Source organism: Archocentrus centrarchus, chromosome 16 (genome assembly GCF_007364275.1).
Source record: "Archocentrus centrarchus isolate MPI-CPG fArcCen1 chromosome 16, fArcCen1, whole genome shotgun sequence".
Lineage (NCBI taxonomy): Eukaryota > Metazoa > Chordata > Actinopteri > Cichliformes > Cichlidae > Archocentrus > Archocentrus centrarchus.
The window spans coordinates 25,270,985-25,295,628 of NC_044361.1; the positions used below are offsets into that span (position 1 = coordinate 25,270,985).

Sequence of the window (24,644 nt, forward strand, 5' to 3'; positions counted from 1 at the left end):
ATTTGCCTGAACCTCAGATATGTGGTTGATCTCCTCCTCACACTGCCAGCCTGCTGCAGATATTTCCCTCTAAACTATAAAAACCAAAGTCAAGCAAGCACCACATCACCTTTCCAAATTACTGTTGTACAATAAATATTAGTCTCTGAAGGTAAGCCATATTTAAAGCTAAACAGTGGAAATGTTGGCTCACTGGTTAGCAGTTAGAAATGAGCACTGCTGGTGGTTTTATGCATCATTACTTGCCAAACAAGTAAAAGGGAAAGTTTTGTTCCAGATGTACATATTTCTCACTGTTTGTTTTAAGCCACAGCAGCTGCAACAATTTAGCAGCATCATATCAGTTAAATACACAACACAAAAAGGTCCAGCTACAGAAGACAGTTGGGCATGTTTTTAACTATTTTCAGGTTTTATTTTAATTACTTTTATGTGGAAATAGGAGGGAGTTGAGAGAGGCCACCATAACACCCATAACCAGCAGCGCTTATTTGATTTAGCTTTCAGAGGTATGTGCTTTTTTTAAACATAAAGGCCAAAAAGGCAACCCCAGTAACCATGTTCAAAGGAGACAAATTATAAAGAAACACCTTGAAATTGATTTTGAAACCTGCTGTTCTGTTGCCTTAATGAAAATCTGCTGTTTCTTTGTAAACCTCTTGTGTTTCTGATTGTTCACAAAGCCTGACAATCACCATGCCATCAAACGTCACTCTCTTTTTGCGTGACTCTGCCCCTCCTCCCGGACAGTTTTCCATCAGTCAATTACAGTTACAACAGTGTTTTTACACCAACACTTATCCTATTTTTAAATAGGCACACTGTCTCTTTGTATATCTAATGGGAAACTATATATATAACATTGATTAAACATTTTCACTTGTCAGGACATTTTGATTTTCCATGGTATGTTTGTCTCGTGACAGCTTCAGCATTCTCTGTGTGAAACAGATAAATGCACAGCGTTAGGTTTAAACATCCAAAGGTGTATGGGTTCCCATCGTTGGATGCAGCTGATTGTTGTGACGGCTGCATCGCAATCTGATCCCTGTTTCCATAGAATGACTGAGCTTATGACATGGGTCATTTCTTGGCCTCCTTAACTGAGATTAAATCAGATTAGTAAACACAAACACCCACCCACACGTACGCACGCACGCATGCACGCACACACACACACAAACAAACTAGTCAACTCAATGCTCTGGTTATATAGTTGCTGTCTGATGCGCTCTGTCTGTCCCTAAAATTTACTTTTAGATATTTATTTTGGTTTGTTGTTATGGCTAAAAGTAAAGACAGTAGGCACTTTTAATGTAAACCTTTGCGTAAAAAATTATAATAACATAAATATTAATTAATATGGCCTACAAATTGTTCTTTGTAATAACTGGATAATGGTCACATATTTGACTTAATTTATAGTAAATTTAATTTCAAATAAAAATGTGCTACACAGGAAAGGTGAAAAGAGAGCTCACAAATATTAATTATTATTCATTTTATTTTATTTTATCAGGATCCACGAGCGACACCAGTGGGGCAGCTAATTGAGTTTATTATGTGCAAATTAAAAAAAATAATAATAATCTTCCTTGTTTAATTGGCTATTCTTATAATATTTTTGACTCCTTTAATGAACACTAAAAACGACTTGAATTAATAAAATAATCGGTGTTTCAGTTCAATATACAAGTTTGCAGATTACCCATGTAAACTGTAATTCAGAGGCTGGTGTGACAAGGTCACGCTGGCATCTCGGTGAGGCGCGTACTTGTGTCTTGTTGGGAACAGACAGCATGGCAGCGTGGACGCGCCCATCAGCGACCCGAGGGCTCGCGGACAGATCGTCAGCACGGGTCAGCTCGCGCGGTACTTTTTCATTAAAAAAAATAAATAAATAAAATAAAAGACAAATAAGATGAGTTTAATAAGGAAATCAAAAAAAGTGACGTCGTTGATTTTTAATGGAAGGACGCTATTAGCGGAGGGTAAGTGCTGACTGAATTTCACCGCGCATGAAGTTCTCAAACACTAATTATGTTTACAGGGTAGCCTGTGATTGTAATTATTCATATTGTAATTATTTTGTACTTTATCTTGTACATATAGTAGCTTCATGTCAGTAAGCAGCCTATAAAGCTGTAGTGGAATATAAAACTAGGTGATATTTTACTGTAATACCCGATCTAAAAAGCATCATCAGTTCTGCAGCTTGGGTGTTGTTAACTAGAGTGCAGCTGTCAGGTCATGTGTTACAGGCAAATTTATTCGCCTTAAATGTCTCCTTGCAGACATTTTAAGTGATGTATTTTTACCTTAATGCATAGTTTAGTGTGCAGAACCAGAGGATTACTGGATGAACAAATTAAGAAGTCAGAATAATGTCAGAGAGAGAAGGTAGCCAGAGAGCTTGGTGCACCCAAACTTTAATCCTTTTCTGCCTTTGTGAGTCATGACCTGATAGGAAACACAGCTCTATTTTGAAAAGGGTCTTTAAATGAGGCAATACTTAACAACAAATGAGTAAAAATGTGAACACACATGTAGTCTCTCGTAATTTCTTAGCAGGTTTCTCTGCAGGTAGCACAGGTAGCACTGATAGATACAGCGACTTTAAATCAAATGACATGGCATGGCTCAGGATTTTTCAGGGAGGCACGTGGTCGGACCAGAGGTTGGACCAAAGTACAGGATTATGAGATAACATTTTCTTCACCCAGCTGATTGCATTTTAACATTTGATCTGTTTATATATGGAGTCTAAATCAATTCAACAGGCAGTTTTTAAACAGCATAAATAGCCTTAAAATGACTGTAAAGCAAAATAAGGTAAATTGTCAGTGCGTAAATAGTTAACACTGACCATGAGCAGAAGAAAGTTGACAGTTTGTTCTTATAGCTAAAGATATTAATGGATAGATAGTTCAGCAACATCCATAAAGTTAGGAGACATGGAGTGACATGGGAAAGAAAAAAGGAACACAATCAGAGGTTAACATCCCCAGTATTTGTGCTCATTATGGAGCTAACTCCAAAAATCATGGATCTGTCACCCATAATACACTTTGATGGCATATTTTGGTAAAAACCCCTTGCTGGTAAACTCACACACCTGTTTTTATGTTGCATTTCATGTTTTGATTCTAGATGTAGATTAAAGTATATCATAAAGACACTGATTAGCAAAAATAACTTTTTTTTTTTCATTTTACAGTCAAGTTTGGGGTTTTCAAAAGAGATAGATGAATTAATGTCAGCATTTATTGAAACAGGTTGTGAAATGTATTCATATGCTTGTGATGCACATTTTTAAAATTGATATTATACCCATACCTTCTCCATCTGTTATGCTGTTTGTATCACAATGTTATTTTTGTCACATATTGTTTCATCTAGAGATACCCTGTAATTTTACTCCCCGTAGTTAATTTTTATATCGTCAGTCTTGAAGGGTCTTGAAATTAAACCAGCGCTCACATTTGCCCCTTCCTGGGTTGCATTTTTTGTATTTTTCAGGGGGAGATGAAATAGAGGTGCTAACTGAGACTGTTTTGCAAGTGTTCCACAGTTTCTGAAAGCTGAAGAGGATTATTTTAGTTTATTTGCTAAAAAAAAAAAAAAAGAAAGAACATCTCAATTTTTTTTAAGTTGCAGCTGGGCCTTTCATTCATAATATGTACATAGTAAAGTATCCCCTTTATTGCACATGGCCTCACTGATCTTTGTTGTTTTTGCGTTGAACAGATTGAGTGAAAGCTGTGGGTATTCATTGCATGTAGATGCAGTGGGCTTGTGCAGTGGTATGTCTAGTATATCTCTGGGGACGTGTATTAGGAGTGGCAGGGGACGCCAGACATTTTGGATTTTCCCTTCAGTATGGGTCAGTTATTTGCTTGTTTTTAACAGAATAAATATGAGATAAAATAGGGGTGAGTATAAGTGGAATTAGCAACAGTGTAAACATATTGATTTTGGGCCGAATATTATCTTGTCTTGTCTGCGTGCTTTTCAGAGTTCTGAGTATTTTCTTAATTGGAAAAGTGCTGTGTTGTGTTTTAACTGCCACATTGCTTCATGCGCCGTCTTAATTCCAAGATTAACATTCGGTTGTCATCACACAATGACCTCTGTCACCGCACGCAGCTGAGGGAGGACCAGCAGCGGTAAAGTTTCAATTAGATGGAATAAGGCTGAATGCCAGGATGATGACATACTTGTGCTTATGATCACATGCTGTTATAAGAGTGTGCGTATTGGTTCTCAGAAAATCTGTAACTACTTAACCCTCACCATGCACTTGGAAAACAGTTCAAAATGGGAAAGGTCTTTATCTCTTGGCATATATTTCAAATTCATTAGCAGCTACTAGCAGTAGATTCTCCAGTGTTAGTCTAACTGCATTGTAGGTAAGGTAGGATCCAGGAAAAAGTATGCGTTATGAACCCTTATGACCTCTTTTAAATTTTGTTGTGAGTCAAGCATTGTTCTTACTCAGAAGTTAATATGGGCTGGGGTCCCACAGTGTATATTCACAGCACGTTCACTCTTCCGTATCATCAGGAAATGCTCAACCTCACCACATCCTTCTTCATCATTGTGAATGGTAATCAGCCAGCACCTGTCTAATATTGTGTATGTCCCTGTTGTTCCACTGAAATACATCTGATCCATTAGTGCATGGAGAAAGGACATTTCCTGAGGTGTTTGATAGTGGGATCTTGGTAGCGGGGCCTCTGGGACTGCTCATTTGCTGGGTAGGCTAGGGCTTCTGTGTGCTTTCACCCATACCACTGGGTGTAAAAACTGCCTAATAATTGCAGCTGTAAGGTACTGTACATAAATTATGGCTACTTGCATTTGCAAGCAGCTATAATAAATATCAAAATATTAAATATGATCATATCATTTGTCTAAATTACTTTCTCTAACAAACATCTTTCAGATGAACCCCCATTTTTAGTCAGATAGCACAGATGGCATTAATCAATCGATGGATCTAATATTCTACTTAAATAATAAATGGGTCAGGTTTTAGTATTTTTTTAAAGATACTTGTTAACATATACTAGCTGGCAAGCCTAAGTTCAGATTAAACTGTGGAGCTAGCTAGTGTAATTTCAGCTGAATATCAGAGCAAATTCATGGCTAGTTAATGCAAAGTTATAGCATCATGTATTAAGCCCATGCTAAGTCATATGATTTTGTTTATACGAACAGAAATACTTTTACTACTGATAGTAGCTGTTTGTTTTGCAACAATTGTCACACTTAAAGCAGACAGAGTTGATATACAGTCTGTCAAATCATATTTATCATAAGTCTACCTCCAAGTCTTCCAAGCTCAGGTCCTCTACCAGAGGCCTGAGAGCTTAAGGGCCTGCGCAGTATCTTAGCTGTTCCCAGGACTGTTCTCTTCTAGATAGAGCTCTCGATGTCATACCTGGAATCTGCTGGAGCCATTCTCCCAGTTTGGGGGTCACTGCCAATTGTGTTCTGATTACCACTGGGACCACTGTTACCGTCACCTTCTACATCCTCTCCAGCTCTTCTCTCAACCCTTGGTATTTCTCAAGCTTCTCACGTTCCTTCTTCTTGATGTTGCTACGTCTATCACTACGGCTTTCTTCCACTGTTTGTTCACCGCTATTATGAACGGTTAGTTAGACATCACCAGTTTGTCTGTCTGTATCTGAAAGTCCCACAGGATCTTGGCTCAGCCATTTTCTATCACCCTTGGTGGCGTATCCTATTTTGACCTCAGGACTTCCAAGTCATGTTCCTGTATACTATGCCAGCCACTTGGTAATGGCATTCCATGTATGCCCTGCCTGCTAGCATCTTGCACCCTTCTGTTATGTGCTGGATTGTCTCAGAGGTATCTCTGCATAGCCTGCACCTGGGGTCTTGCCTTGTGTGGTAGACCCCAGCTCTATCGATCTTGTGCTTACAGCTTGTTCCTGTGCTTCAATGTTTAGTGCCTCTGTGCTGTCTGTCAGTCCAGCTTTGTCCAGCCATTGGTAGAATTTTTCAATATCAGCCCCTTCTTCTTTCTGCCGGAAGTACATGCCATGCAGGGGCCTGTCCTTCCATGATGGTTCCTGTTCTTTCTCCTCTTCTTTCTTGGGTTTCTGCTGCCTGAGGTATTCACTAAGTATGTGATCATTTGTGGCCATCTTCCTGATGTATTCATGGACCTTTGTTGTTTTATCTAGATCCGCCTTTCTTCTGCTTAGTGTACAGTCTCAGGATGCTGGATTTAGGGTGAAACCCTCCATGCACAGTAAGGAGCTTTCTTGTCTTGACATCAGTGGCTTTTATCTCCTCCTTTGGCCAGCTTATTATCCCAGCAGGGTATCTGACAACTGGCAGGGCGTAGGTGTTGCTTGCCCGGATTGTGTTCTTCCCATTCAGCTGACAACTTGGCGGTTGCATCTTTCCTAGTGGCCTCTTCATGATTCCCGTTTGCCTGTGGGATTCCAAGGTACTTGTAACTGTCCTCAATGTCTGCAATGTTGCCTTCTGTTAGTCCATTCCCCTCAGTTCTGACTTCCTTCCCTATCTTTGTTACCATCTGGCTACACTTCTTAAGTCCAAATGACGTTCCAATGTCATTGCTGTAGATCCGTATGGTGTGGATCAGTGAATCAATGCCTTGTTCACTCCTGCCATACAGCTTGATGTCATCCATGCAGTGTAGGTGGCTGATGTTTGCTCCATTCCATAGTCGGTATCTGAAGCCAGTCTTGTTGATGATCTGGCTGAGGGGGTTCAGGCCTATGCAGAGCATCTCCTTTGTAAATTCCGCACTTGATGGTGAGTTGTGCATTTGGTTTGAAGTTGACCTCTAATGTTGTTCTCCACATTCCCATTGAGTTCCTGATGAAGGTTCTTAGGGTCCTCTTGTATAGTTCTGTTCATTCCAGGAGCCATGTGTGTGTGGCATTAAGTCATAGGCTTTCTTGTAATCAATCCAGTCAGTGCACAGGTTGGTCAGTCTAGTCTTACAGGCTCAAGTGACTGCTCCATCTACCAGTAGCTGGTGTTTTGCTCCCCTGGTATCTCAGCCAATTTCTTTCTGGGCCCCGCTCATGAGTTTCCATTTCTTTTTTTTTTTTTTAAATTCCAAAGTCGGTCTTTCTCCAGGTTTTTTTCTACAGCAAAGAAATTTTGGCTCCCTCAAAGATGCTTTAGTGATAGGAAAATCACATTTAGATTACCATATATAACAAGGAAGTGCAGAAATATCTCTATAAATGATTTGTGTGCATGTTGAATTTGCCTTTTATTGCTGCTGTTGACCGCTTATAACCACAGAGCGTCCCCTCATTATAAATCCAAGTTTTTAAAAACCCAATTCTTATTCAATTATAATATTATTTAATATTGTGATGTAACTTCTGTTACTGTTTGGTAATGTGATCACCTGCCAACTGCAGCTATCGTAACATAACCTATTGATCAGAGCTGGGAAAAAAGGTCACAGCACTGTTGATGCATTTACTGCTTCTTATATTTTAAGGTTTTAGTTTTAGAGTTTCTGCAAAAGCATCTTTGTGAATATAGAACATGATTTAGATCAGCCTTGTGAAGTAAAGTTGAATAGATTAATTTATAAACCTGAAATAAAAGACATGGAGAGAAATTGGCTTGACATTGAGCCAAGGGACACTGAGAGAGAGAGAGACAAAGACCCAATCTGTGTCCTGGTTTCTGACCTCCATTGATCAATATGACTTATTGATGTCTCTCTATATTACTGTGGCTTCACAATGTAGAGCCTCGCTTAGGTTTTGTGTTGTATATTGCATTCACAGTGCTGCTTAAAATCTAAATAGTTAACAGAGCAAACATAAGATGTGAAAATATCTGGCTCAGATTGTGTTCTTGAACAAAAAAGGAAACAGGACAGCTTGGCCATGTACCAGAAGAGGCAAGAAAAGTGATGAGAGTGCAATGTGAAGTTTATTCAGTGCATCTTTCAATGACAGTGGAATCATATTCTTTGCAAACCTAATCTGGCCACATAACACTTTAATATGCCCAGATAATCTGGATAGAAAAATGACAGGGGAGGTGCAATAGAGAGGCAAAATAAATCATAAGAGACCCAGTGTGAAGGAAAGCACAGGAAAGTAGGTGGTGAGAGTGGATTAGTGTGGTCCTGCATGGGAACGATAAATGCAGTCATTAAAGCACCTGTTTTATCAAGTCATTGGGTTAATGTGGTGCTTAAAGTTATTCCAAGCATTAAGAGATGTGATGCAATTAGATTGGCCTTAACAACCTGTGGTTATGCTCATTGATTATATTAATACAATCTAAAAGGCCCAAATTAAGAAGCACATAAACAGTGATACATTTATACAGCAGTTATTGGGTTACAATTACATACACTGGTATTTCTGTAAGTTTACACTTTATTTAAAAAAGTTCATATCATAGGATGATCATTATTTTTTTCTCAATTATCTTTATTGAATTTTTTGTTACATTATTTGTTACAGCAAATGACCCCACCCAACACAAAACCTGTTCTGTATAAAAAAATAAAAATATGAAAATGTTACGAGAGAAACAAAATAAGTAAATGTAAAGCGAGTAGTACACAGCAAAGGCTTGTAGCAAAGACAACAAAAGATAAAACAATCGAGCAGTGACAGATGCGGCCAGTAGTGACCTTATTGCAAATATGCACCAAAGGTTTTCAGTCGCTGATGAGATTTGAAAGCACCAAAGTAACCAAAGTGTTAGTGAAACAAAGATATGGATTTTCATAAATTCTCATATTTGAGGATTGAAGCAAGCAAGTCAAAAATTCCAGAGAAAGCATTCTATAAGAATTTTGTGTCAGGCTGTAAATAGTGGAAGGTTTGTCATTTTATCCAGGACATAAAAATGTTTTTCTTGCAGCATATGTAAGAATATCATAAAGTCTATTCAAGCTGGTATCAGCAATATTGTCCTGACTTGGATGTCCCAAAAGCAGAGATAAATGGTCCATTTTCAAAGACACTCCCAGTATCCTTTCCATATCCTGCAAAATGTCTAATGGGATTGATTTTTTTGCTATGACCAAACACAGTGTGTATACTGTAGGTTCCTACTGAGGTCTTGCCCTTTAAGCATAGAGGTGAAAACTGATGATCATCTGGTGTTGGTTAATGGGAGAGATTTGCACACAGCACAGAATTTTAAATTGCAGCAGTCTTGTATACCTATGTCTACACTGATATTTACACCAAGTTCATTTTGCCACATCTGTGCTACACTATGAATATTTATTACATTCAACACATCAGTTTGATTCAACACATTGTAAAAATGAGATCTGGCTTTTTTGGCTGGGGCTAGGAGTACTTTTTCCACTGGTAATATCATTCTATTAGTATTGAAAGTATTTTTTTTTTTTGGTTATGAAGTCCTGAACCTGAAGGTATCTGAAAATGTGATGTTTAGGGAGATTAAATTTATTTTGTATTTGTTCAAAGTATAGCCTTAATTGTCCAAACATCATATCCTTCATCTCACAAACCTGGAGGAAAATAAGGGTTTCCTGGATAATTATTTTTTTTATTATGGGCTACAGTGATGAGGATGCTGAAACAGTGTCCTGTGGTGAAGAGAGAACCGAGTGTCAAGGTAAACATATTGTTTACTGGTTGATCATCGCTCCTCCCCTAAACTATGGCCATGAGCTGTGATCGCGGAGCCAAAGGACATGAGCTTTCTCTAAAGCGTGTCTAGGTTTACTCTGAGATGTGGGGTGAGGAGTTCAGTCATTTGGGAAGGGTTTATAGTAGAACTGCTACTCCTCCTTCAAAAGGAGCCAGTTGAGGTGATCAGGCAGAGGAGAGGGGTTTCGGGCATGTCACACTGGGAGGAGACCATGGGACAGACCCAGGATTATGTCTCTCAGCTGACTCCCCTAGAAAAGCTGGAGGAGGTAGCTGGGGCAAGAAGGTCTGCGCATCTCTGCTTAGATTGTTGGCCCCAAACCCTAACCTGGATAAGTGGCAGAAAAATGGCTGGATGACTTTTACCCTTAAGGCATTAACCTCAGCTATCTACTAGCCGTCCTCACCACAGTCTTATAGAGTAATCAAGTATAAACATGTCCTATTTTCATAAAGACTTTTCCTGTTACACTGTTAGTCCATCAATAGACCGTACACACTGAACTTTAATATGTTTTAGTGTTCAGTGAACTCCAAATATAGAATGGTTCAGGGCTGCAATTTGTCAAAATTATCAGTATCTAATAACCACCCAGTTATGGGGCCTCCTGCGATAGTCTCTGCTTCGCGCTACCTGGTGGGACTTGCTCTGTAAGTTTGACCGTGCCGTGCTGCGACTCCCAATGTTTCTTCAAATTTGACGTAGTGTTTTTGAAGCTAGAGTGTACAACTAACCTTGATATTGTCATCTTTAGCTGACACAAACTCAAAATAGTGCCTGTATTTCCAAGTAGAAAATGTGCATCTCTCCTCCCTCCATTGTTTAGGTTTGTGTCCCTGTGTGGTATTATTGTCCTCATGCTGAAAACGGGATTTCTCACATTGGCCAGACGTCACTCTCCGAGTTGGAAGAAGAAAGCAGAAATATATCTTTTTACTAAGGAAAATTACAAAAATAGTCACACAAAGTGACTTGGATAAGTTACGTTAATCTGATTACTGGATTGCAAGTAGTAACGTGTTAGGTTACCAAAAAAAAGTAGTCAGATTAGAGTAACGCATTACTGACATCATTGTTGACTGCTCAAAGATCTCACATCCACATTCAGTTTGCATCCACATGTATGTCTTTAGACTGTGGGAGGATACCCACACAGGTACAGAGAACATGCAGACTCTTAATAGAAAAGCTCCAGGAAGTTTTGAACCCACAAACTTCTTGCTGTGAGGTGGATTAGTGATTATGCGATACTTTATATTGTAGGTCTGTAAATGGAAAACTGTGAAAAATTGTCAACCCAAATATATTTAGTAAAATGTACAACACAGCTACACTATATTGCCAGAAGTATTCACTCACCCATCCAAATCATTGAATTCAGGTGTTCCAGTCACTTCCATGGCCACCGGTGTATAAAATCAAGCACCTAGGCATGCAGACTGCTTCTACATGGGTCGCTCTCAGGAGCTCAGTGAATTTCAGCGTGGTACCGTGATAGCATGCCACCTATGCAACAAGTCCAGTCATGGAATTTCCTCGCTGCTAAATATTCCACAGTCAACTGTTAGTGGTATTATAACAAAGTGGAAGCGATTGGGACCAACAACAACAAGGAAAACATAGAATTCCGCACACCAGAGCGTTTGCAACTGTGCAAAATAACATATAGAACAAATACACAACTGTGAACTGCAAACTTATTCACATGTAAAACAAAACTCCAGGGTCATTTCTTTTAGCTTGCTGGATTCTGCTCAGTTTGAATACCCTTTATGATACCCTTTATGTTTGGCCAAAGGACTGACAAACATGAATAGTCTGATTGTTGCCCAGCTTTCATCATATAAGGCAGAACTGTGGATCAGATGCTTGTCTGGAAGCGACAACTTCACACGTACAGTTTTCCCACATCATTTGAGATATTTGCCACTTCACCATGACAAGGTTAGACAACACAATCGTGCATGCACTCTCATATCAGCCACACACACATGCTTCTCTCGTCACTTCCTCAAGCTAATGTTGTCAGCTGTCAAGTGACAAGTCAGCCCAGAGATAGCTGATGTGAGAGCTTGTTCTTTTGGTAGCTCATTGGCAGGAGCTACAGTAGAAGAACCAAGGTCAGGACTGACTGCTACATTAACAGAGTACTGGGCACCATAATCACGTAAATTATAAATCACACAATCATAAAGTCAGTCCACAGTTTGGTGGAAATTAGGACCTTAAAAGCCTTTATGGATCAGTTTGATTTCAGTCTATTGTTCCAACATTTGCAACAACAATTTGCACAGTGTTGCAGTCACAATATTGATACATTGTAGGATTTTGTATATCAGTTTCTACATGAAGCTGTGCCAGCAGTATAAAACAGCATTTGCATGCAGGTTAATCAAAGCAGTGGACACTCATATTGATCCATACTGTTATATTAGTATATTTTGTGCACCTCTAGTGTTCCTTTATGTTGTCAGCAGAAGTCTGTCTGTGTTTTACCCAATTATTAAGTTTAACATAAACGCTAATATGCGTAATCTGTCATCAGTTTAAGGGCAGAGATATTAATCTGTGCACACTGTGGATTCATCTAAAGCTGATCATAAAATTCCTACAGCCTCTGTGACTCTGAGGACATTCAGGCATCTGGAAGGTTGTCAACAAGTTTCTCTGTGGTCAAATATTTACTCTACACCACTTTTTAAATAAAGCATATCTATATGAGGTTTAGATAAAGAACTGAACAAGAAAAACCACCAGTCGCATTGTGACTGGTTGCACTGATGAAATATTTTTGTCATAGTCGAGGTGAATATTTCTCAGTGAGAATCATTGTGCTGCAGGTGAAATGACTTTAAATTCGGAACGTGGACTCCATGTAGGTTAAAGTGAGTTTTTAAAGGCTGCAGATTGTCTGTTCAGATGGCATTTTATGGTGAAATATCTGTGTACAATATATGTCTAAAAAATTATAGTAAGTTTACTTTGTCTTAACTGATCGATATTTTTACCTTAAGCTGCTGTCACCGGTAGGTTACAGCTAAATTTCTATAATAAAAATAAAAAACAATATTACAGTTCTAGCCAGATTCCAGCTTTTTCATTCATTAAGAAAAATTGTGGTGAATTATGAAAGAGTCGGCATTGCTGAATCTTTATACCTGTTTTTTACTCTTAGAACACTAACGTCCAGTTTTGTCATTAAAATGGAGGCTTTGCTCTTTTTGTTTAAGCATCACAACAGTAAATCATAGCATCAGAGCTCAACTGATGATACTGGCTTTTTGTTTTGTTTTTTTATTATTTATGCATGTGCTTAACCTATAGTCAACATACCAATATACCCTCATCTGCCACTTCATTGGTTACACCTTGCTAGTTGGACCCCTTTTGTCTTCAGAACTTCCTTAATTCTTTGTGGTATTGATTCAATAAGGTGCTGGAAACATTCCTCAGATATTTTATTCATATTGACATGATAGCATCACACAGTTACTGCAGATTTGTCGGTTGCATATCCATGATGTAATTAAGAAAATGGGTACACTATGTTCATAAAGGGATGACATGGTAAGCAACAATACCGAGCTAGGCTATGGCAATTAAATGGTTCTTGATTGGTACTAAATGTCCCAAAGTGTGCTGAGAAAATATGCCCCAAAGCCTTACACCACCAGCAGCAGCCTGAACAACTGATACAAGACAAGATGGGTCCATGTTTTCATGTAGTTTATGCCAAATTCTGACCCTACCACTGCAGCAGAAATTGAGAATCATCAGACCAGGCAAAGTTTTTCCAATCTTTCAGTTGTAAATTGTCCAATTTTGGTGAGTCCGTGTGAACTGTAGCCTCAGTTTCCCGCTCATAGGTGTGACACCCAGTGTGGTCTTCTGCTGCTGTAGTCCATCTGCTTCAGGCTTTGGTGTGCATTCAGAGATGCTCTTCTGAATACTTTGGTTGTAACAAGTGGTTATTTGAGTTACTGTTGTCTTCCTGTCAGCTTGAAGAATTCTCCTCTGACGTCAACGAGGTATTTTCACCCAGAGAACTGGATATTTTCTCTTTTTCAGACCATTCTCTATAAACCCTAGCAATGGGTGTGTGGGGAAAATCCCAGCAGATAAGTGTTTTCTGAAATACTGAAATAGACCAGCCTATCTGGCACAAACAACCATGCCATGTTCAAGTTGCTTGATTGGCTGACTAGATTTGTTAATAATTAGTTCCCATCTCAGTGCTAATCAAATCAGGCTTTAAGGTTAGGCTAAGAGTTTCCAATGGACTGATAATTTGCAAGACCTCTGAGGATTAGCAAAACCTTTGGTAGGATTACCATAATCATAAGTGCCACCCCCCCAACCAAACAAGAGTGTGGTCCTTCATCTGAGCTACAATTCTCTTTCCCCAAGAGACCTCCCACCCCCTCTTTTCCAGTCCATTGGCTTTAATCCACCATTTATCAATGATTACTCATTCTGTACCACTTGGTATCCTGACCTAAAAAGAGGTTGCCCCCATATAGAACTGGAATTCATCAGTGGCTTCTTCATGATAGGATAACCTGTGAGGCCACTCAGTTACCTCCTTAAAGTATTAACAAACAACCTATTTTTAGCCATTAAAGTGTTTTAGAACTATTTAACAGTAGACACATTTGATGGTCTTTATGCAACATAACATACAAATATAAACACACATTTTTTTTTCTCTCTGTTTCTCTTCTCATTTTCTCTGACTTCACAGGTACATCTGGGTAAAGTCATAACAAGGTCTGGTTTTTCATCTTAGGACTGTCCACAAGAAGAAGGCAATTCATGAACTGCATTTGGTAAACAAAAAAGGTGAGTGTCTGATCAACAACCTTTTTAGATATTTGTCATAACCCAGATTTTAGCAGTTTAATTTCTCATTCCCTATTTTCTGTGTTGACATGGCAACATGATAATTACACTAGTGCTGATACTTACTTCACATTTATGTTCCTTTTGTTTGTTTTAATTTCTTTTAAAGTCTGCTGTGGGTTAGGCATGAAGGTCCTAACATAAAGGGATACAGAACAGGCATCGAAACCTCAGTAAAGGGAACGCAGCAACCAGCAGACTTTCATTGCCTTCCTCTGTGGCTCTTCCCTTCTCTCAGATCAACAAAGCTCAGTGCTCTTACTGAATATGTGTCAAAAAAGGAGGTCAACACACAAGCAAAGATGAACCCCTATGTTACTTCTCACTTCAGGAGGGATCTCTTCCCCCATTTTCATTTGTTGTAGCCTTTTTTGTTTACCCTGCTTTTACTGGTTGGATGAAATGACTTACCCTGTATTTGCAAAGTTATAGCAGTAGCTCTTGCTTCTTGCTTTGCTGTTCTCTCTGTACCTTCAGCGGTGCATGGTTATGGTTGAGAAACTAATTCTGTCCACTGGCTCCCAAATGATTATGAGTTGCATGATTTTTACACTTTGTCAGGATTCATTTGTAAGCTCTTCTGGGAATGGTTCGGAAAGGTAAATGCTAACATTACAAGCACATCCTTTTCATTACCAGATGTATTTGCATGTTTTCCTTTAAACATTTAATAGTCATTTATATATATATTGATGGATAATTTATTGTCATGCATGTTCATTAGATGGTCGTTTATGGTTCGCTTTAAAGATTCTCTGGCATGTTTTTTTTTGTGTTTTTTTTTATATCTGCAAATAACTGACTTCTTGTTTGAGGAATCTCTGTGATGCTCAAATAGCCTTTTGTGGTTCAAACAGGAATGCCGAATAAGAGTCAACAAGCCACAAAACCTGTTACAATCTTCCTCTGTGACATACACCTGACCTGTCAACTCTGGAGCTTGACCTCTGTAGAAAATCGATCAAATCAGGTGATTGTGTACTCACCCTTTTCCTCCAATTAAATCTTCCACTTAAAGCTTAGTCACCTTAGAGGTAGTCCAAATAATCCTTCTCTGTTGTTCTCTTCCTTTCTTCTAATCTATTGTCAGGCATAGGTGATTTCTCAGCCGTAATGCTGAGCTGTATTGAGGTATGTCTTCTTTGAGGCTGTAAATTTACAGTTATTGCTGTTATTGCTAATAGCAGCATATTTCAACTTAATATTGTCCAGGAGTCAGTGCACAAAATACTTCTTCAAGAATCTGACAATGGCCATTAAACAGTTTTGCAGACACTTAAAAAGAAAATGTGAAATTGTTAAAGCTGTGACATGATTGGAAAACAAATGGCAAACAAAACACTTTTTTTTCTCAGTTGGGTCCTTAGTGTTGGAAAAAAATGGCATTTACTTGATCTGTGACAACAACACCAAGTGATGAGACTATTTTAAGCCAGCTGAATTAAGATATCTTGTTACTGAATTATGAATGATATATATAATAACAGTAGACATTTGATGGTATTGTATTCTCTGTTTCCTCATGCCCATCCCAAGTGATTGTAAAACTTGGAGACACGTTTGATCGTAAGAATTGGCATGTTTCTTTCTTTTTCACCTGCATGTCGGAAATTATTGTACCATTTGACCTGAATGTAGTTTTGTTTTCTGTGCTTACTTTGCATCTCTTCACAGTATTAGGCTAATATGGTACTATCCCATTGTCCTGCTCCATTGCATTATCAGTTTATAGTTTTTTTAGTGTTAATCAAATGATCCTTGCTCAAGCACAAAATCTCAAGACTTTCCTTTTACTGTTTTGAACTGAATAGAACCAATCCTGCATGCTTTTCTGGTGTATGCCGAGGTCAGCCAGCTCTACCACTCCCTGTCAAATGAAATTTTGCAGACTGGGGGGATCACGGAGGTGGATTCTTCTGGCTACTACTATAATCATTCTTTTCAGCTCACCTTCTTTCACTAAAGTGACTGTGATTTAAGTTTTTTTTGTGAATGCACTTGAACCTAAAAGAAAGCCCACTTGCTTGCTGGAGGATCTATTACTGAAAGGACAACCTGTACAGAGAAACTGAATTAAAGGGTGTGGAAAGGATATTGAAGTAAGTGACTGATCAGTGGCCTTGGAGGGTATTATCTGCTGGTTACCACTGGGCACTATGGACCTACAATTATCTCTTTATTAAAAGAGATTGAAAGACCAACTGCATTGTTAGCACCACACATAATTTCACTGACAGTATCAGGGTGCTTATTCGCCATATATTAATCAAGCCACACTGAGAAATACAGAAAACTAATAGCAGATGATGGGAGCGGCACGTGTGAAACGACGCTTCAGTGCTGTGGTGGATGGGCCAGTGGAGGAGGAGGAGGTCATGAGGTTAGCACAGAGTGCTGCAGATACATCTGGCGGAGGGGGGAGCCCAGCAGGGTCAGGGACCCCAACCAGCCCTTCTCCAAACCATGCCCTCAATGGCAAAGCTCTACCTCTTCAGAGCAACACCAACAATGCACGGAGGCAGGGTGCCTTTGGAGAGTCAGCTGGAGGAGATGCAGGAGGAGAAAGTGGGTTGAGAGCAGGAAGAATGTGTTCAGGGCCAAAGAGTGGAAGAGGCGGTAGTGTAGGAGGGAGAGGGGAAGACCGTTCTTCATCAGACCAGGATTCACTCTCTTCCCCCTCCACTACCAGCCGCCGGCGCAACAGGCGCTCAAGCCGCCGGCCCCGACAACGCTTTGTGGGCAAGGACGGACGCTGCAACGTCACCTTTGTCAACATGAGCGAGAGGGGCCAGCGGTACCTCAGCGACCTTTTTACCACTTGTGTGGACATCCGCTGGCGATGGATGCTGGTCATCTTCACTCTCTCCTTCGTTCTCTCCTGGCTGCTCTTTGGATTTGCCTTCTGGCTCATTGCCTCCGCACATGGGGACCTCTCCATTCGGCTTATCCCCAGCTCAGGTTCATCTCCGGGATCAGGAGATGCCGGCTCTGGAGGAGAGTCTGATAGGGAGGCAGTGGTTGAGGAGCCATGCTTCTTCCAGGTGAACAGCTTCATGGCAGCCTTTCTGTTCTCCTTGGAGACGCAGACATCCATCGGTTATGGCTTCAGAAGTGTGACCGAAGAATGTCCCCTGGCGGTGGTGGCGGTCGTTTTGCAGTGCATTGTGGGCTGCATAATTGACGCCTTCATCATCGGGGCAGTCATGGCAAAGATTGCCAAGCCCAAGAAGCGCAACGAAACACTGGTATTCTCCAACACAGCTGTGGTAGCGCTGAGAGATGGAAAACTCTGCATGATGTGGAGGGTTGGAAACCTACGCAAGAGCCACCTGGTAGAAGCACATGTCAGAGCACAACTACTGAAGGTAAGTGGAAGAAATATAAAATCATACTCATGAAAAAGGAGGGCAGAAAGCAAGCATAACATGAAAAAGTTCAAAGAAGTTATTTGGTGATCGTAACAGAGACAGGGAAAAGTCAGAAAATGCACCAAATAATAGAAGTTGCTACTGTGATAGAGCAGTAAAGGAAAAAAAGGTTAGGGTAGAGAGAAAGAGAGAGCGCTGAGACCATCTGGCCCATATTCTGTGGACCGTAGTTAATGAGAGCTTGTTTTATTTTCCCTCAGGGGTTAGGAAGATTTACCATGGATTAACTTGCCCACAATTCTTTAACTGAGGACCATTGTCCTTCGTCATCTCATTTCCTCTTGTATACTGTATCTCTGTGGGTTAGGTGATTGTTCTCTATGACAACTGAAATTTACCATAATGTTTGTCCTTATCTTGGTAGTTTGCATGCATGTTCCATCTAGATTTTCTGTAGGATCAAAATCTGTGGTGCATTTAGGCTACAGCACAGAGAATTTGATCTCTCTTAATAGCATGACCATATCAAAGTTTAGACAGGACAGATGGGATTAAATTTGTGAGGATAAAAGCAATACAATTCTCAGTGCTAAAACTGGATATTGTTCCATAGTAAGGGTTGGGTGAGTGATAAGCCTATGGACTGGCAAGGTGACTAAAGAATTGCATAGTCAAATTCAGCTGAATATAATAACCAAATGCTAGAAAATTCGGTCAGGATAAGATTATTAATTTACAATTCTTCTGTCAGATTACCTTTTGAAATTGTCCAATATAGCCTTCAAGGTGATATCATGGTGTAACTGATTAACCTACTGTTGGTTTTTGTTTGTTGCTGTAATAAAATATTTTTTATGGACCAAATAATGACTTCACTTTACTTTCTGTTTCCAACCTGCTCTCAGTCAAGGGTGACATCAGAGGGAGAGTACCTCCCACTGGACAACGTGGACATCAACGTGGGGTTTGACACTGGTACTGACCGCATCTTTTTGGTCTCGCCTGTAACAATTGTCCATGAAATCAATGAAGAGTCACCTTTCTTTGAGATGGACCAAAAAACACTGGAGAACGACCCTGACATGGAGGTGGTGGTCATACTCGAAGGCATGGTGGAAGCCACAGCCATGACTACGCAGTGCCGTAGCTCCTATCTGGCTACTGAAATCCTCTGGGGACACCGCTTTGAACCAGTGCTCTTTGAGAGGAAAGATGGCTACCAGGTGAGAACAGGAGTACAGATAGAGAGCCTCGTATCAGATGGAACCACACTTGGTAAACTCTTTCCATCTTTATCTGGGTTTTAAGAGGGAAGCTAAGCAAGCTAAAGATAGTTCAGTATGTTTCTCCATTTACCATTCAGTAGCCAAGCCTCAGTGGTGCCAAGAACAAGAGAGAGATAGATGTTTAAAAGTCTGACAGTACTTGACAAATTTACTTAATCCCGTTCAAGGTGCTGAACTTGTTAACGGTACTCGTTAGTCCTCCTGCAACATTCTGTGTTACCAGTCAAATCAATATAGGGGATAAATTCAAAGGGCTCCACAAAGACCATATCCTTCAGAAGATGGATATGAATTATATCTTCCCTTGAGTCTACTGTCATACACTTAGATCGCATGCATTCATACTTACACTTGGTGTTTTCAGTGTGTTCACATTAACAAGTATGCAGTGCACTACCAGCACCCTGATAATGTACTCACAACAACCATGAAGTTAGGTTTTCATATAATAGTTGCCATGTGTCAGGGTGTTATTTAGTGTTTATGTGTGTTAATTGCTATCTTCAAAGTAGAAGCTTGATATGTGCCTAGAGGCTTGACAAGATATGCAAAGCAGCATGCGAAAATTGTGCCAAAAATGCTGACAGAGAATCCCGGCTGTGCATGACAAAAACCAAGCAATGATGCAATCACGAACAACTATAATTTTCAATATTTACAGTATTTGTTAATCTTAATTTCACTATTTGCAAATATCTATCAAAATTATGTGTGTAAATGTAGCTTATTAAACAGTTTCTGATACATAGGCTGTAAAGAAACAGCACCCCAAATCCTCGACTATGAGAAGAAAACCCCCCGCTCAGAGCAGCTACACAGGCGGGGTGGGGGGTGGGGGTGGGGTGCAACCTGGCCAATTAGCCAGAGAAATTTCTCCTCTAGGATGCTGGTGACCTTTCCATCTTTGACCTGTGTTGATAACTCTGTGTATATTGAGACTGACGGTTTCTTGTCAACCTAGTGGCTTTTTTAAAAAATCAGAACTTAATTTATTATTATTTATCTGTTTGTATTGTTACAAAACCACACTAATTTAAAGAACACAGTTTGACATCTTAAAGTTAAAAATTCATAGAAAATTAACAAAGATAGATAAATGAAATTGTTTTTGCATGTTAATCTAGAAGTTTTTAAATTTAAAGAAACATTAAAAGATAAAAAAATTCACATGCTGTGCTAAAAATTATGTGTAAGTGTACTACATGGAATTACATTAATGTAACTATCCAGATGTATGTTGACTAGTCCAACATTTTGCTAAAAGAAGCTCTAATTTGAATCTTGAATTTGGTGATCTCCTGATTTCTAATAGTGTCTTTAGGAGGTCCATAGTTTTAGATAAGCCCCTGTGTATAATTCAGGATGTCTGCATCCAGTGTATGAATTGCCACAGCCATGATTCCCAGACAACGGGCCAAATGGACAATGGTCCCAAACATCCGAAATTTAACATATCCAGTACACTGATTTTAAAACTAAGCATCAGTAAAAATAACATTCTGTCAACCATAATTGTACATTACATAACACAATGTAGCGGTTTAGACATTTGCCTAACAAGCGAAAGATCCCCAGTTTGATCCTGGAAGGAGACACAAATCCCTTTAGATTTGCGTCAAAAAGGGCATCCGCCATTTAAAAAAAAAATCTGCCAAATAAAACATACAAACCTGCCTGCTGTGGCAACCAGTCTTCAATAAGGAAGCAGCCAAAATAAACCTGTTCTACATGGCAGCAAGCATTCTTCAATTAAACAGCAGCAGGATAGCAACATCATTTTGAGCATGTTAGCATTTAATTAAAAGTCACTGTTCTACGCTTTTTTCCAGGTGGACTACTCATTTTTCCATCGGACCTACGAAATCCCAAACACACCTATCTGCAGTGCTAAAGAGCTGGCTGAACAGAAGTACATTCAGAGTTCACGGTCATCTTTTTGTTATGAGAATGAGGTGGCTCTGCAGCTCGCCTCCCCTGATGGTGAGCCAGGTCAAGACATTGAGTTTGCCTCCCCACTGAACCCGAGGCAGTCCCTGGCAGAAAATCTCCACTACAACGGAACCAGTGGGATAGGGAAAGGGATGGAAAACTGTCTTTAGAGGAAGAACAAATATGGTGATGGGAGGCCGACTGGCAGAGAGAGCCTTGAATAAAGCAGTGTATAATGAAGGATAGGAAAGGACGCTATTTACAGTGATTAGAAGAGAAAGAAAGATTTAGTAGGAACAGTAGCAAGTTTGGGATTAAGTCTTTTAGGGAGCTGACCTAGTTGTCTAACTGGTCCTGGCAATCTTTCAAAATCATTGAAAACTGCTAAGTCTCACATCTGGCCCATCACTACCACAGCACACTCATCTGACTCCAATTCCTGACTGGCAAGGGCATGCAACAGCACCCTATAGTGGCTGCAACATGCAACTACCCCTCCATGTTTATGACTGGGAAAGTTTTTGACTTCTGTTGGGGGTAGTGTATTAGCTTCTGAGGAATGTATTCCACTAAGATGTTGACTTATCACTTTATTATTTTATTTTCTTATGGTAAGTATTGATACAGCACTTTTTGTGATACTCCAACACTGGAAGACTGAGAATGTAGTTGAGATTAGCCAAAGAAAAGCAACAATAACATGGAGAAACAGCTAAAAACTAGCAGCGGTTTTGAGAAGTTTCTGCCATGTAAATGTACTTACTCTGTTGTTTTTTATTTGGCTTTTTTCCATGTATGATGCAAAGAAAAAAAATGTTCACTCATTGTAAACCTTGCTTGATTTAATGTAACATTTTGTTTTGAGTGAAATAGCATAGTGATGATACATCAGGGCAGATTTTGGCTGTATCCAGATGTGATAATCACCATGGATTCTTTTATGGCACTACTATCAAAGTATCCTGTCAGTTTTTAAGTCACTAAAAGCAGCCTCGCTATTGTTTTGCTGTGATACTTTTGCATTCATGTACACAGTTACTGAGCTATGATACTGTAATCTTTTAAGTGTCCTGACATTTGGATGGATGTTGATAGTACAGACTGAATATAAGTTAATAGCAATGGAGACTTACACTCAGATGCAGCATCTTTCCATTTCTGCAACTCTGCAAGAAGGGGACGAGGATCTGACTGGAAACTACATCACATTCACAGAAAATTAAATCAGTATTTCTCTACTCAAAAAATTCATGTAACTCCCTTATAATTGTAATGTATTACAGTTGGTTTCTCTCAACATGAGAACAGGGTAGTAGGTGGTGCCTTCATAGCAGAGCAGAGATTTTGCAAAAGGCCCTTCATCTGCAGCTGCATGATGTGTAAAATGAGCTTGAATTGTATTTTTTTATCGTGCATTTGCAACACAACCACTTTTATTGTGCGGTATGTTCTGAGACAGAAAAGAACTGAGTAATCCCCATAAAAATGTGCATTGATGAATGAATCTTTTAGCTGTAATATACTGTAGGCTACGTGATAGTTGCATTTTCTAGTTATATTACAAAGCACCTGAAATATTTCTGTTTATTTTAACCATAATATTTTACAGTAAATGATGCCACTTCAGTATTTAAGTGTTTGATTACAGAATGTGTTGGCAACGTGTGAGGGGGGCAATGTGATATTGAGTGTTGACCAATAATCAGCCTGTCCGACGCACAACCTAGAAACTTGTTTGTACTTTGCACTAAATGTGGAGACTAATATCACTGATGAAACACTACAAAAGCACAGTAGTGTTGCAGGAACAGCACAGGTTAACCTCAATGCATCAGGTGCAGTCTTTTGATTGATAACATATTTGTTACAAATAGTGCTAATGCTGTTCCATGTCTGTGTCTTCCCTTTCACTTCTCTATTATGGCTACCATTTTCTATTTATAGTCTGCACAGGAGGTCATGTCATTTTCACCCTGCATCCACTTCCATGAAATGTAACTTGAACTTAACAGCACCATCACTTTACTATGATAGGGCTTTTTTAAACACACCAGAAAGAAACAGACTGATTGTTTGGTTTGGATTGACTGTTGACATTATTTTACATTTTATATGTAGTATAAAACACATAGTAGAATACTGTAATACCTCTTTTAAAAAGAAATAGTGAGATGAAAGCAACAAAAGCTGCCATTCTGGATTTTTGTTGTTTTTAGTTTTGTTTTTGTGAAGAGAAAGAGAAAAAGGTTTCTGCTCCAGCAGACTGCAGATACATCATTTCAAGGCTGCCTCAGGCACAGAGCACGTCCAGAAGATAGAGAACTGTGATATAGAAGAAATAAAACATGGGGATTCAGTTGTAATCATTGGTTGTGTCATTATTTTTTCTCCTTGCACTTTTTGCAGTTCACCTTGCAAGCCTATAGACTAAAGAAGATCTTTATCTTTAGCAGTTTACACGAGAAATTTTATTATATTTTCAGTGATTATTACAGCTGATGACAGAAACTGTGACCAAACAATGAGGTATTTATAGAGAAAAAAACACTTTATGTTAAGTAAAGTAAAACAATAAGTAAAACTGTAAGTATCTTTAACTTGCTTATCATGTTTACTCATCAAAATTCAGATATGGTATGAAAATGCTATCACTGCTAAATAACTGTGGTCTTATAACAGTGTTTCTCACACGGTGGTGCAGCCCCATTATAGGGGCACAGAGCTACTTCAAGTGGGGCGTGGATGATAAAGATATGGACTAAATCGGCTATTTGGGAATATGAACAAGAGATTGATGCAAACCGTTAATGAACTCCTGTTCAACTAGATTTGTTTTTTACTGTTAATGATAAAAGTATAACATAAAAACTGCCTAGTGGAGCAAAAGAATAAATAAACAAAAAACTGTTATACTGCTTATGGTATAGGAGAAAACACAAAAACTAAACTAACACAAATGGTTATTACTCCTAGATGTTTTCAGGGAATTTTATGTTTTACCTTTCCAAGTTTTTGATATGTAGGAAGTCTGTATTATTGTTACAGCCACAAATATACAGAATAGACACTTCTATGTATTTTCGATAATAAATAAATCACCTGTTAGAATCAACTTATTTTATTTTTGCTGGACTTTACACTTAATATTTTATTTTTAGTTTGCTAACAAACATATTTTAGAGCAAAAGTTGAAATTTCGTAGGGTTTTGGCCATTGCTCTGATATGATTGGTGTAAATATTTACACTAACCCTGCTACACTCGGAGGTTTGGGGTGATCTGAATCAGGCACCTTGAATCAGATCTTTCCAAGAAAACCTTCGTTATGCTTGAAGGTGAAGTCAAACAAATCCGACCCCAGATCAGTGTCTACCAAAACTCGCCGCCACTCGGTGGTAAACAAAGAGCGTGCAAATCCCCATACTGTAGCGCGAGAGCCCCGCACGGCACCTGCTGCAATGCTCTGATTTGCTGTTTGCCACGTC

At 39.2% G+C, this 24,644-nt stretch overlaps 1 protein-coding gene across 1 annotated transcript; it reads left to right on the plus strand.

Annotated features, from left to right (window-relative positions):
- Positions 1–1,857: 1,857 nt before the first annotated feature.
- Positions 1,858–22,789, plus strand: kcnj14 (potassium inwardly rectifying channel subfamily J member 14). Its single transcript, XM_030749693.1, has 8 exons — positions 1,858–1,991; positions 14,420–14,517; positions 14,687–15,176; positions 15,435–15,547; positions 15,668–15,708; positions 16,114–17,942; positions 18,851–19,168; positions 21,061–22,789. Exons 6-8 carry the CDS (start codon positions 16,881–16,883, stop codon positions 21,328–21,330), a joined length of 1,650 nt encoding a protein of 549 aa, XP_030605553.1. The 5' UTR covers positions 1,858–1,991; positions 14,420–14,517; positions 14,687–15,176; positions 15,435–15,547; positions 15,668–15,708; positions 16,114–16,880; the 3' UTR covers positions 21,331–22,789.
- The last annotated feature ends 1,855 nt before the right edge of the window (positions 22,790–24,644 follow it).

What these genes read in the sequence shown, in the direction of transcription:
- kcnj14 (XM_030749693.1), top strand. Translation starts at nt 16,881, where the DNA reads ATGATGGGAGCGGCACGTGTGAAACGACGCTTCAGTGCTGTGGTGGAT. An exon ending in TCAGAGCACAACTACTGAAG is followed by an intron (nt 17,943 to 18,850) that starts GTAAGTGGAAGA and finishes ACCTGCTCTCAG; the next exon opens with TCAAGGGTGACATCAGAGGG. An exon ending in AGAGGAAAGATGGCTACCAG is followed by an intron (nt 19,169 to 21,060) that starts GTGAGAACAGGA and finishes GCTTTTTTCCAG; the next exon opens with GTGGACTACTCATTTTTCCA.